Raw genomic sequence first — 12,772 nt, forward strand, 5'->3', positions numbered from 1 at the left:
GGTGCAATGCATGATGGTCTGGAAGTGTGGTGTATGATGATCTGGAAGTGTGATGCATGATGGTCTGGAGGTGCAATGCATGGTGGTCTGGAAGTGTGATGTATGATGGTCTGGAAGTGTAGTGCATGATGGTCTGGAGGTGCAATGCATGATGGTCTGGAAGTCCTATGAATAATGTCCTGGAAGTGTGATGCTCACTGTCCTGGATGTGTGCTACATTGTCAGGACACATCATCTCCAGGGAACGGCAATGTGTCTGGAGAAGTTTTTCTTCTTAAGTTACAATAAGAAGGATCAGGCAGATCATCTACATTAGGGAAAATGATAAGCTGAGGGTGGGAAGAAATCAAAGCCCCACTTGGGAGTAAGGGAGGAGCAGAGTCAAGGTCAGCGCTCAGCTAAGTCCCTTGAGCTGCACACTGAGAGAATGCCTCCTGTCTTTCTCCCTGAAGGTTTGGTGTCTTTAGGTGATATCTTGTTCTCAAAGTCAAGGGTGGAACTGTTGCTTGTTGAGTAAACATGTACCTCTTACAGAATGAAATTGCAGCCATAGATCTCATTTAATTGATATTAGATTTTATTGTAGAATACTCAAATTTTAATGTGGCTATAAATCTGTTTCATACTTGTGGAGGAATATCTGTATAAAGAACATGTTGTACAAGGAAAAAGGCAAGAGAAGGAAGAAATGAGCCTACAATATACATTATTAATACTTCAGCAGACAAGAAAAATTGGGACCTTATAGAGGAAATTAGAAAAAAAATGAAACTGGGTATTCTCATTTGTATAAAGATGAATCTGCTGATTGGAGACATCCTAACTTCAGAGGGTTGACCTTTCGGATAAAGGAGAGAAAACCTAAACTAATAGACAGTGGAAATGGACCTGTAATACTTGGATCAGCTCTTGAGCAGTCACTGGCAGTAAAGGTGGCCTATTTCCAGGAGGAATAGGCTCAGACAGCAGCGTGTCCTGTTCCCTAACCCAGAGTTGTGAAATCTAGGCAGGACGAAGAGGTAATGGCTCAATACAGCTTGCTGTGAATTCCACTGTGTGGCCCACTCTGCGTGAAGACTGGCAAGTTTCAGCAAAGGCTCATAGCTTCCGCTTCCCCTGCATAAGATGCAAAGCACATTTGAAGCAGGGGATGTGGAGGCTTCTTGCAAAGTGCCCTTCATGTAATAGACAATTAGCACTTACTTAGATATCAGTCAGTCAAATAACAGCAAGAGGTCAAATCCTAAAGCTCTAAAATTGATGGCAGAGAAAGTGCATAGGTCTAAGGAGAGACAGTCCCTACCTACCCACAGCCCAATACCCACAAGCCCTCCAGGGCAGGGGCAGTGGGAAAGTTGCAGGAGCACAGACCCATTGGTGATATTGGCTCTCTCTTCCCTGGGGACCACGTGCAAGCATTGCTCATGGACTGAGAAATGACACAGCTCTCAGGAATAGAGAGCTGGTCCTTCATGGTGTCCACCCTGATCTCCTCTCTAATTCCCCTTCCTTCTGATGCAAGAACAGCCTCCTGTGGAGCATCCTTATTAAACAATATTTTACGTGTGTGTGTGTGTGTGTGTGTGTGTGAGAGAGAGAGAGAGAGAGAGAGAGAGATGGGAGTTGGATACCTATGCTACACATTGCTATGTAGAGGTCATAGGATAAGTCTGTGGAGTTCATTCTGCTTTTATTTATGTGGGTTCCAGCTAGCAACATTCAGGTATACACAGGTGTCTTAGGGTTTCCACTGTGGAGACAGAACGCCATGTTCAAAAGGAACTTGGGGATGGGAGGGTGGGAAATGGCTTATTGCAGCTTACAAATGACAGTTCATCTTGAATTCATCTTGAAGTAGGGCAGGGCAGGGACTGAAGCAGAGTTCAAGGAAGAGTCCTGCTTACTGGCTTTCTTCTGTGGTTTGCTCAGCCTGCTTTCTTCTTATACCACTCAGGATCACTGTCCACAGTGGCACTGCCTCTTTCAGGAATTAGATGCACTCGTATCAATCATTAATTAGTAAAAATGCCCTATAGGATTGCCCACAGGTCAATCCGATAGGGGCGTTTTCTCAACTGGGGTCCCTCTTCCCAAATGACTCTGGCCCGTGTCAAGCTGACAAAAAAGCAAAACAAAACAAAACAAAAACAAAAACAAAAATAAAAATGCAACAACAACAATTGCAAACCACCGGCTTACCAAGTCTGTTACCTGATGAGCCATCTTGCCTGCTCCACATGTTTGAGATATTGATTTATGTGAAGCTAGTGTACGTGACAATGACCCTTGTAGGGTGAGTTTGCAGTGCCTGCAAAGGCTCATGACTTGAAACTTAGTCTCCAGATGGCCACACTATTTGGAGAGGCTATGGACAGTGGGTGGAGCTGTGTGTGAGGAAGCCGACCACTGGGGAAGTGTTCTTGGGAGCACGTCAGCCCTGCTCACTTCTCTCTCTAACTTCTGGCTGCCTGGTGTAACAGCTCTCCTCTGCAATACCTTCCTAGTTCCCTGATGTTCTGCTCAAAATCCTGGGCCCAAACAACCCTGGACTGAAGTCGCCCAGCCCTGCACTAAAATGCCCTACCAAGTTGATTCTGTCAGGAATTGTGAAGCAGCAGTTTTGTTTTTGTTTTTGTTTGTTTGTTTGTTTGTTTGTTGTCTGTTTTTTAAAAGCAATGGATAATGCCTGTCTTCAATATAAGAGTTTTCTCCACATTTATTTTCTGCTAGGATCCATTCCTGAACTGGAAATTTACAGGTGTTTATTCCTAAGGTGCCTGCTTCTTCCGCCTTAATTCTGCCTTTTGCTAACTCCACTCAGCCTGGGCACAGAATCAGATCTTCACGTCTGGTTTCTAATTCATACCCTGTAGCCACCACCTACGTTCACCTCTACCACATCCAGTGTAACACACTGGTTCTCGCAGTGTTAAGCTGTGCCATAGAGCCTATACCATAATACTTCCATGAAAATGAATACATTTGAGGGTGTTTAAAGACTGCACAGTGTCTCCCATTCAATCTTATACATATGGTACAGTGTTTGTTGGTATTTTTATGTCAGTTGGGAGTTACACTTACAAGATACAATCTTGATGGCTTTAAGATGGAAGGAGGAGGTATGATCCAGAGAATGCATGCTCCCAGCCCCAACCCCCCAAGGAGCTGGCACAGGAAAGTAACCCAGTTCTTCTCCCGATCCTCCAGAAGGATCATAGCTCTAGGGACCCGTTTTAGACTCTAAGAATAAATGGGTGTTTATTTGATCTAGTGAGTCTGTGATAGTTTGTTAACATGTTAAAAGGACACTAATTACCACAGTTCAGCAGATGGTAAGGCTAGACTAGAGCATGAAGAACTGAGCCACCATCCCAAGGCTGGTGTGAACGCATTGCTGCCACATTTAATTAGCTAAATCGTGAGACCAACTTAGACCCAAAGATGCAGAAACACACCTTACCTCCAGTTGTTGCTGTTGTCATTTGCTTATTTGATCGGTTTTATTTTGAGACAGGATTTCTCTGTGTAGCCCTGGCTGCTCTGGAACTCACTCTATAAGCCAGGCTGACCTCAAACTCAGAGAATTGCCTGCTTCTGCCTCTCAAGTGCTGGAATGAGGGTGCAGTGCAGCACCACCTCCTGGCATCACCTCACATCTTGATGTATCTATTTCTCCCATTTCTTGGTGGGAGTCCCACTGGGAAGGAACAGAGGGAGGGACACACACAGACACACAGACACACACAGACACACACACACACACACACACACACACACGCGCGCGCGTGTGTGTGTGTGTGTGTGTGTGTGTGTGTATTTACAGCTAGTCTACCGCTTGATTTTTTTTTTCCGAGACAGGGGCTGTCCTGGAACTCACTTTGTAGACCAGGCTGGCCTCGAACTCAGAAATCCGCCTGCCTCTTGCCTCCCAAGTGCTGCGATTAAAGGCGCACGCCACCATCGCCCGGCTACCGCTTGATTTTTAAATAACTTCTGAACTCGGTTTCTTTTTTATCTCTAGAGACACAGGGAGGATGAGGCTCTGGACCTTGGGCACCAGTATTTTCCTAAGGCTTTGGGGGAGTTATGTGTTCCCACGAAGCCCTAGCTGGGTGGACTTCATCCAACATTTGGGAGTTTGTTGCTTTGTGGCTTTCCTTTCGGTGAGCCTCTTCTCTGCAGCCTTTTACTGGATCCTGCCATCCGTTGCCCTGCTCACTTCTGTCTGGATGATCACCTGTGTTTTTCTATGCTGTTCCAAGCGCGCACGATGCTTCATTCTTCTGGCCGTTCTGTCGTGTGGCCTCCGTGAAGGTAGGAACGCTTTGATTGCGGCTGGCACTGGAGTAGTGATCTTTGGACATGTGGAAAATATTTTTTATAACTTCAGAGGTCTCCTAGACAGCATGACTTGCAACCTAAGGGCAAAGAGCTTTTCAGTACATTTCCCACTTTTAAAACGGTATACTGAAGCCATCCAGTGGATTTACGGCCTTGCCACTCCACTGAATCTATTTGATGACCTTGTTTCTTGGAACCAGACTCTGGTGGTCTCTCTTTTTAGTCCCAGCCATGCCCTGGAGGCTCATATGAATGACACTAGAGGAGAAGTTCTGGGAGTCCTGCACCATATGGTGGTCACGACGGAGCTGTTGACTTCCGTGGGCCAGACGTTGCTTGCCCTCGCCGGGCTTCTGCTCATCCTAGTCAGCACTGGCCTCTTCCTGAAGCGATTCCTGGGCCCTTGTGGCTGGAAGTATGAGAATGTCTACATCACCAGACAATTTGTTCGGTTTGATGAAAAGGAGAGGCACCAACAGCGGCCCTGTGTCCTCCCGCTGAATAAGAAGGAAAGGAAGAAATATGTCACCATCCCATCTTTGCAGCTGACTCCTAAGGAGAAGAAAGCCCTTGGGCTGTTCTTCCTTCCTGTCCTGACCTATCTCTACATGTGGGCGCTATTTGCTGCTGTGGACTATCTGCTGTATCGGCTCATCTCCTCCATGAACAAACAGTTCCAAAGCTTGCCAGGGCTGGAAGTTCACTTGAAACTACATGGAGAGGTAGGGGCTCACAAGCACTTCCCATAGGGTAATGGGGCTTTTTATTGGTGTGCCTTGCAAAAAACGCTGGGACTAAGCCAGCCAGTGTCTTCAGATTCAAGGTGCCTGGCATCCAGAAGGATTCCAATATTATGGGCTAAATTAGGTCCCAGAGTTAAAATATAATGCTATATTATTTTTCTATGGTATTATAACTAATGGACATAAGGTGGGTGTCTTAAAACAGCATACCTTATTCTCTTTCAGTTCAAAAACAAGAAGTCTAGATCAGTATCATTGGGCTGCAGTCCAAACCCTTTGGCATGGGCATCTCCTTCCAGAAAGCCATTCACGCTGCATCATCTGGTTTTATTTGGCCAGCAGTGTTACTTGGCTTGTGGTGGCAACACACGTATCTCTCTGTGTGTGGAAAAATAGCTATGTCCCTCTCAAAACAGGCTCATGGTCACATTAGGGTGCACCAAGACAATTTCTCCATCTCGAAGAGTCTGATGTAAAGTTATTGCTGAGACTTTTCTCTCAGGCAGTGACACAGGCTCCGGGAACTAGGACATTATATTGTTGGAGTCTTAGAATCAGCGAACCCTGGAGGGTAGGAACAAATTTGCTTTGATTTCACTTTGGTTGAGTCTCGAGGGGTATATATGGACATACAAAGCAGAGTTTGGGGCTTGAGTTTCTCTCACTGTTGAGACTTGAACAGACACACTCCAAACTCTTCTGACTGAGACCTTTGTTTTGTAGCCTGAGTCCTTACCAACAGGAAGGGCTTCATCCACAGCAGTGGGATGCGAAGGAGCCCATTAAAATGTTGTCCATATATACCTTAGCTTCTCCTTTTACACAACGTCTGTCAACAACATGTGTTTCTGTGGGGAGTGTGTGTGTGTGTGTGTGTTTGTGTGTGTGTGTCTGCATGTCTGTGTCTGTGTGTCTGTCTGTATGTGTATGTGTTTGTGTGTGTGTGTGTGCATGTCTGTGTGTCTGTCTGTCTTTGTGTGTGTGAGTGTATGTGTATGTCAGTGAAACTGGAGAGACAGGAATTGATGCCCCCCCCCCCCCCGGCTAGAATCCTCAGAGAATCCACTTTGCTTGGATTAGAGTGAATTTTTCAGCTCCCATTCCACTGCAATGCCACTGTGCAGCCAAGGCTGAGAACCTCTTTCTAATCCTACCACCCAAAGAGCATCCAGAACTCTATCCTCAGTATCCCCCAGAAGCTTTTGTGAGACTCTTAATCACCCAAAGACTTTGTTTTCCTCGGACCCGACACTCCTGATTCCTGTGTGAGAACTCTGTCTTCCCTTTAGCTTCTCTCCCTCCCCTTGGCGGCCATGATGCTGGGATTACATCATATCTTTTCTCTTTGTCCCATTTTTGCCTGTAACATTTCACAGGATCTGGAAAATATCAGACACTTGCCTGTTTTTATAACATTGATAATTATAGAGCTGAACCAGGTGAAAGGAGGGGGAGGGGTACTTGCTGCGGTTAAGTACCTACAGGCCACTGCCGCCACATGTCTGACTTGTCTCCTCTTTATCAAGATGCTGCGGAGATGGGCCACTCTGAACCCCTCTCCCTTTCTCTGCTTCTGGGAGCCTCAAGTTCCTCTGCCCTTCCCCTTCCTCTGGTTCGGCACACCAAGTCTCAGGGCTCTTGCCCTCCAAATCCTGAGCTGCTTCTTAGAGTTGATTACTCTGAGCTCTCTGCTGCCCCTGAAGAATTCACTTAATTATCAGGTTCCCTGTTGCTCTAGATATTTGGAATGGGCAGATAATAGAAGACATGCTTCAGATGACGCTAAATAAGAAGCCCAGAAGCAAAAGGCCTCTCTCCACCTCGCTCTCCTCCCCCCTCCCCCTCACTCCCCTTCCCTCACTTCAACCCCCCCCCCATTTTAACTCTTCCCCCTCAGTCTTCCTGTTTTCTCACTCACTTGTCCCCATTTCTCTTCTCTCATGTATTTCTGTCTCTGCCAGTATAAAACATCCATGCCTGTTTGGTGAATTTTCACTGATTTAAACTGGAGTGTGCATGTGTGTGTGTGTGTGTGTGTTTATATTCATGTGTACATGTGTGTTTCTCTGTGTGTGTCTCTGTGTCTGTATATGTGTGTCTATGTATCTGTGTGTACCTGTGCATATGTGTGTGTGTGTCTATCTGTGTTTCTGTATGCACATGTGCATGTGTATGTGTCCATATGGGTGTCTGTGTGTGTGTGTGTGTGTGTGTGTGTCTGTGTCTGTGTCTCTGTGTCTGTATATATGTCTAAGTTCTATCTTCCTATAAAACTAATCTTTAAACATTGTTGAGTACCAGGGATATAATAATGTCTAGACCATGATAGTTCCACTGTAGAACTCACACACCAATGGAAGAGACCTCTGTGTACACACATAACAGCAGCTGGATGTTGAGTGCTGGGTCAGGTATGAGTCCAAGGTTTCTGTGACATCTCCTAAGTTTTCTTCTGTGGTACCCGGGAGACTGTGCCAGCAGCTCACCTCCCCCCTCCCCACGTGACTGGCAATGCCCTGCCCTTATCCCAGGATGCCCTTGAAGGCTCTTCACCTTCTCTGCTATGGCAGATTTGCGAAAAAGAAATCAGACAGGAAGAGACACAGTGGTACAAGGTTTTACCAATATTTCTAGTTTAATATTTTCCACTATTGTATAGTTTTAGACAAATGTTTTAAATAAAGAGAGTGGGAAGTGATCCAAGTTGAGTTTGGATGGATGGCAGTGTAAGTAGAAGCAGCCATAGTCCTGATTTAGTGAGGGCACCCCATGGGCCAGGTACTGGGCTGCATTTGCTTTCCAGGACAATCTGGTAGCAGAGCCTCCCACCCACTGCAAGCAATACCATCTCAGCAAGTTGTTTACTTAAGAGAGGTAAACATATTCTAAACCATTGGGTCTCATTTCGGATATTGCTTGGCATTTTGAAGGAGCAAATATGTCTTCTACATTGCCCCGAAGCAAGCCCATACAAAAGTGTTGACTCAATCTTTCTGAAGCTCTGACTCCCAGTTGCAAATCCCCAGTTAGATTTCTAGACTAAATAGCTTCTTCCCAGACCGAACACCCGCTGCTTTCTCATTGCAGGCTCGCTCATCACTGACTCGATCGATGTGTTTGTTTCTCCCACCGTATTAAAACGAGTGCATGCCTCTGCTCTAGGGACTGAAGTCTCCATGTAACTGCAGATTGAGACTGTCTTTTTAATAAAAGGAGAAGAGAGGCTGCCCAAATGTTTCCCACTGCTCTGGTACACATGTGACTTGGCATTTGCACAGAGGTCCAGGTTTGGTGGTAGGTCTAAGATGTAAGATATTCACTGGGTGTGGTTACTTCATTAATTAATTAATTAATTAATTAGATAAGTCATTTACTTCTTGGTCCTGGGGCTCTGTGGCACTAGGGTGATAATAACTTACTGAGTATTCTAGTCTGTAAGGTTAATGTCCCATCCCCAAGGTGTTTAATTTTCACTGGGAGTAGTTTATTCATGGGCAGGATCTGGTCCATTAATTCCTGCTTTACCAAATTAGAAAACAAATCCACTGGGAGATTAAATGACTTTTCCAGGTCAGAGGAGAGAAAGAGCTGAATCAGCATTCACTCTCCACCCGGGTGGCTGAGCTGGGTGGTTCAATGTCATCTTCTGTCTTTTGTCCCATTGGCTGAACAACTGGTTTGCTCTCTAGCCTTCAAACCCCTTCTAACACCCGGAGAGACCAGAAAACGCCGCCTCCAACCTCCTCTAACAAGACCATTGAGTCTCCCTCAATGATGTGGGTCAACACGTCATCCTAAAAGGAGGTATCATATTCTAAAGAGGAAAGAATTCCCCCTAACTCTAAAGATTGAGTCTATGACTCGGTGTCTTAATATCTTTTAACTTTGTGGTCTGATGAAGGGAGTTTGTCCTTACTTGAAGGCTTGAATGGCTATGTAACAAGCCAATTCTCTCTTTCATTTGAGCTGACTCCCCATCTTTCATTACCTCTGTGTGCCCTATGTAAAAAAACAACATAAAAAAATCCATTAAAAATGGGTATATGGGCCGGGTGTGGTGGCGCACGCCTTTAATCCCAGCACTCGGGAGGCAGAGGCAGGTGGATTTCTGAGTTCGAGGCCAGCCTGGTCTACAAAGTGAGTTCCAGGACAGCCAGGACTATACAGAGAAACCCTGTCTCGAAAAAAAAAAATGGGTATATGGTTACACTTGTTAAAGCATAGTTCTCTGTCTTCATGGAACCTCAGATTTCCACCAGCATCTGAACCACCAAGAAGAGACAGAGAAACTGACTCTGCTTGATAGAGTTTCTTCACAAGCCTACTTTGGACAACACTGTCACCTTTCCAGATAAAAGTCATTCTTTCTTCTCTGTTCTAATCACAGTGTATACAGGAATATTTGACGGATAGCTGCTGCTGCTGCTGCTGCTGCTGCTCCTCCTCCTCCTCCTCCTCCTTCACTGGTTTTTTTGAGACAGGTTTCTCCATGTAGCCCCGGCTGTCCTGGAAGTTACTGTGTGACTCACTACTCACAGAATTCATCACCACTGCCTGGCTACAGACAGCTACTTTAGACAAAGCTCCCTGAATATTTTCAGGAAAATAGCGTGATTCAAAGAAGTAGAAAGACAGTCAGATGAGACAGAGTAGAAGATGGCGTACATAGTGATTATTTTATTCTTTCATTTTAGAAGCAAGGAACCCAAGGAGTCGTCCATGATTCTGCGTTTAATATATCTATGTTCGAACCGAGCTGCATTACTAAACCACGTCTCAGTGTGTCTGAGACTTGGGTTCCTCTCAGTATTATTCTCTTAACACTAATAATACTAGGATTGTTGTCTTCTATGCTGATGCAGCTTAAAATTCTCGTGTCAGTCTCCTTCTACCCCAAAGTGGAGAGGGAGAGAATTGAATACCTCCATGCGAAGCTCCTTGAGAAACGATCAAAGCAGCCATTGGGAGAGGCTGATGGGAAACCGAGCCTGTACTTTAAAAAGGTAAGGCCAAGGTAGTGCTGTACTTCTAATTAAGCCAAATAAAGCTCTGTTTGAAATCAAACAACACTAGATTGCAAAGCACTCCACGACTTTACATTAGGAGCTCAAGTGCAGTATGACAGTTTACCTTTCTACACCAAAGATAAAGTAAAAACATGGAAGGAAATGGCACTTAATAAGTCTTAAAGAATTCTGTCTATCATCTATCTATCATCTATCTATCTATCTATCTATCTATCTATCTATCTATCTATCTATCATCTATCTATCATCTATCTATCTATCATCTATCTATCATCTATCTATCTATCTATCTATCTATCTATCTATCTATCTATCTATCTGCCTCTTACACACATTACTGGTTTTATTTGACTTATTAATGAGAGAAAAGTAAGAATCAGTGAGCAATTCAACGAATAGTTCAAAGCACTCTCATATTCAGATCACCAGGACAATAGCAAAGTTGCTTTATAAATGCCAAACTAAATGTCTCCTCAAGGATGCATAGGGGGAAGCACTTGTGTCTAGAGGGAGAAATTCAACTTTGTGTCAAGCACAAGAATCTTTCACATTGCCCCTTTCAGGTAACATACGCAGCTAGAAAGCAGTTCAGTCAATGAAAGACCGGGAAGGCACTAAGGATATTTTCTGTGTTTTTCGGAGTTTGTAGCAGTGGCATTTAAAGTGATTCCAGTGTTCATTTACCTAATTTTCAGATTGACTTCTGGCTTCCAGTCCTGAAAATGATTAGGAAGAAGCAGACAATCCCTGCAAATGAAGATGATCTATGAGCAACACAGTCCCTCTTTCTGGGTCAACTGCTGTTTCTGTCTACTCAACAAGAGGGGACTAACTGAGAAGGTCTACAGATGTTTGAGTTTGCAAGGCTGCCTTTCTCTCTGGTGATCCTTCAAGATACTTGTCGATCATAATGCCAGATAGCCCCTAGGTAAATAGTTTCAGAGTCTCTTCCAAACAAAACACAGTATCTAGACTGTGTCATAATTAAAGCTATGGTGATGGCGGGCATGAAAATGTCCTCCAAAGGCTTAGATGTTTGAAAACTTGGTCCCCAGTTAGTGCAACTTGGAGGAGGCTTACAAGGTGTCACGTTGCTGGACAAAGTGTGACCCCAGAGGAGTGTTTTGCAGTTTTAAAAGTCATGTTCTATTCCTGTTCACTCTACTCAGCCTGTGGCTGGAGATGTGGGCTCTCCGCTGTCCCTGCCTCCATGTCTGTCTGTAATAGAGTTCCCAACTGTGATGTTGATGGAGTCTCTCTGGAACCTTAAACCCAAATAAACCCTTCCTTCTATATGTTGCCTTGATCATGTGACTTTATCAGCGCAGTAGAAGGTAAGTAATTAGTTATGTTTGGACCCCTTCCCAAGGAGTCCCAGCACAGAGCAAATACCACTCAGAAAAATAGCATTCAGAGAAAAATTTCAAAACACAACTGTGAAGGGTCTATTTCAGTGTCATCAGCAGCTGTCAAGAGCTCATGTATATAAAGTTAGCAGTGGGTCTATTAATCTCCTGGTCTCTTTCTGCCCCCAGAATTCTTATATATAATGCCCTTCATGATGTCACCTCACAGTTGCCTCTCTCCCCATGTGCCCCTCAGTCAGAAACCCTGAAGCCTGTTTGCAGGAGCATCCAGTTTCTTCTCATTGCCTGCCCCTCCCTCACATCCCTCCAGCCTTTGACTCTTTTGTTTGTCTTTTCCAGCCCAAGTTTTAGGATGCAGATGCATACTGCACTAGCATCGTAGGACACGCTTATTAAAATACACATTTTGGACCTCTTTCACCTTTCTTATCGCAAAATACCAAGAAGGGGGAAATCTTCTTGAATAATGATCCTGTTATCTCTAAGTACCAGAATACAAAAATCTTTTTTTTTTTTTTTTTTTTTTTTTTAGCTTTTTATTTTGAAAATCGTCAGGGTTAGAAAAGTTGAGGAAGTAGTATACAGTTGTGTGTGCTTGCCCTTCACCTTCATGGCCAAACATTCACAGCTTACAAAACAACCTCAAGAGCAGAACAATGACTTAGACAGAATCAGGGACTCCAATTCCAGTCTTACCAACCAAAGGATTAGCACTCCCTTCAGAGCACTCCATCCAAGCCAGAATCCCCAGTGCTGCTAATTCTTTTGTTTCTCCATCCAGGAAGATTTCCTCAATATTTCCTTTGTCCCAGGATCTTGACAGCTTTCAAGAATCATGGCCAGTTACTTTATAAAATCTCCTTCAGTTTGGATTTGCCAAGGTTCTCTCTCGGTTAAACCGAGGTGATGCATTTTCATTGAAAATATACAAAAGTGAGACTGTGTGTTTCCTGCACCACAGCAGGAGGCCTGGGTTGCTGACAAGCCACTTTTGATCGTAGGGTTAAGGCGGCATCTGGTGAATTCTTCCATCGTAATTATTGTTTTCCTTTGTAATTAATAAGCATCTGTGGAGAGATACTGTGAGACTATGCAGGCATCCCTGTTTAACGTGTTTACTCTCTGATTTTAGCATCTGTTGATGTAAAAATTATTCCTGTGGTGATAAAATAGTGTTTTTTTCTAGTTTAATAACTTCTTACCTGTATCTTACTTATAGTGCTATCACAAGTTATAATCATTCCCTCTAAGGCATGCTTTTGTGAAAGAGTAAATTTTGAGTGAGGTAGGTATT

General features: G+C 44.3%; 1 protein-coding gene across 4 annotated transcripts in view; it reads left to right on the forward strand.

Annotated features, from left to right (window-relative positions):
* The window catches only part of Dcstamp (dendrocyte expressed seven transmembrane protein), a 15,239-nt gene extending 3,830 nt beyond the window's left edge, over positions 1-11,409 (forward strand). The window contains exons 2-4 of one of the 4 annotated variants that reach the window (XM_021183982.1): positions 4,022-5,063; positions 9,779-10,087; positions 10,807-11,409. In XM_021183982.1, the coding sequence (XP_021039641.1) occupies positions 4,035-5,063; positions 9,779-10,087; positions 10,807-10,881 (1,413 nt within the window). In that variant the 5' untranslated portion in view covers positions 4,022-4,034 and the 3' untranslated portion in view covers positions 10,882-11,409. The remainder of the gene's footprint in view (positions 1-4,021; positions 5,064-9,778; positions 10,088-10,806) is intronic. The other 3 variants (XM_021183983.1, XM_021183984.1, XM_021183985.1) reach the window with 3 other exon arrangements.
* Positions 11,410-12,772: the final 1,363 nt, after the last annotated feature.

Source organism: Mus caroli, chromosome 15 (assembly GCF_900094665.2).
Source record: "Mus caroli chromosome 15, CAROLI_EIJ_v1.1, whole genome shotgun sequence".
Taxonomy (NCBI): domain Eukaryota; kingdom Metazoa; phylum Chordata; class Mammalia; order Rodentia; family Muridae; genus Mus; species Mus caroli.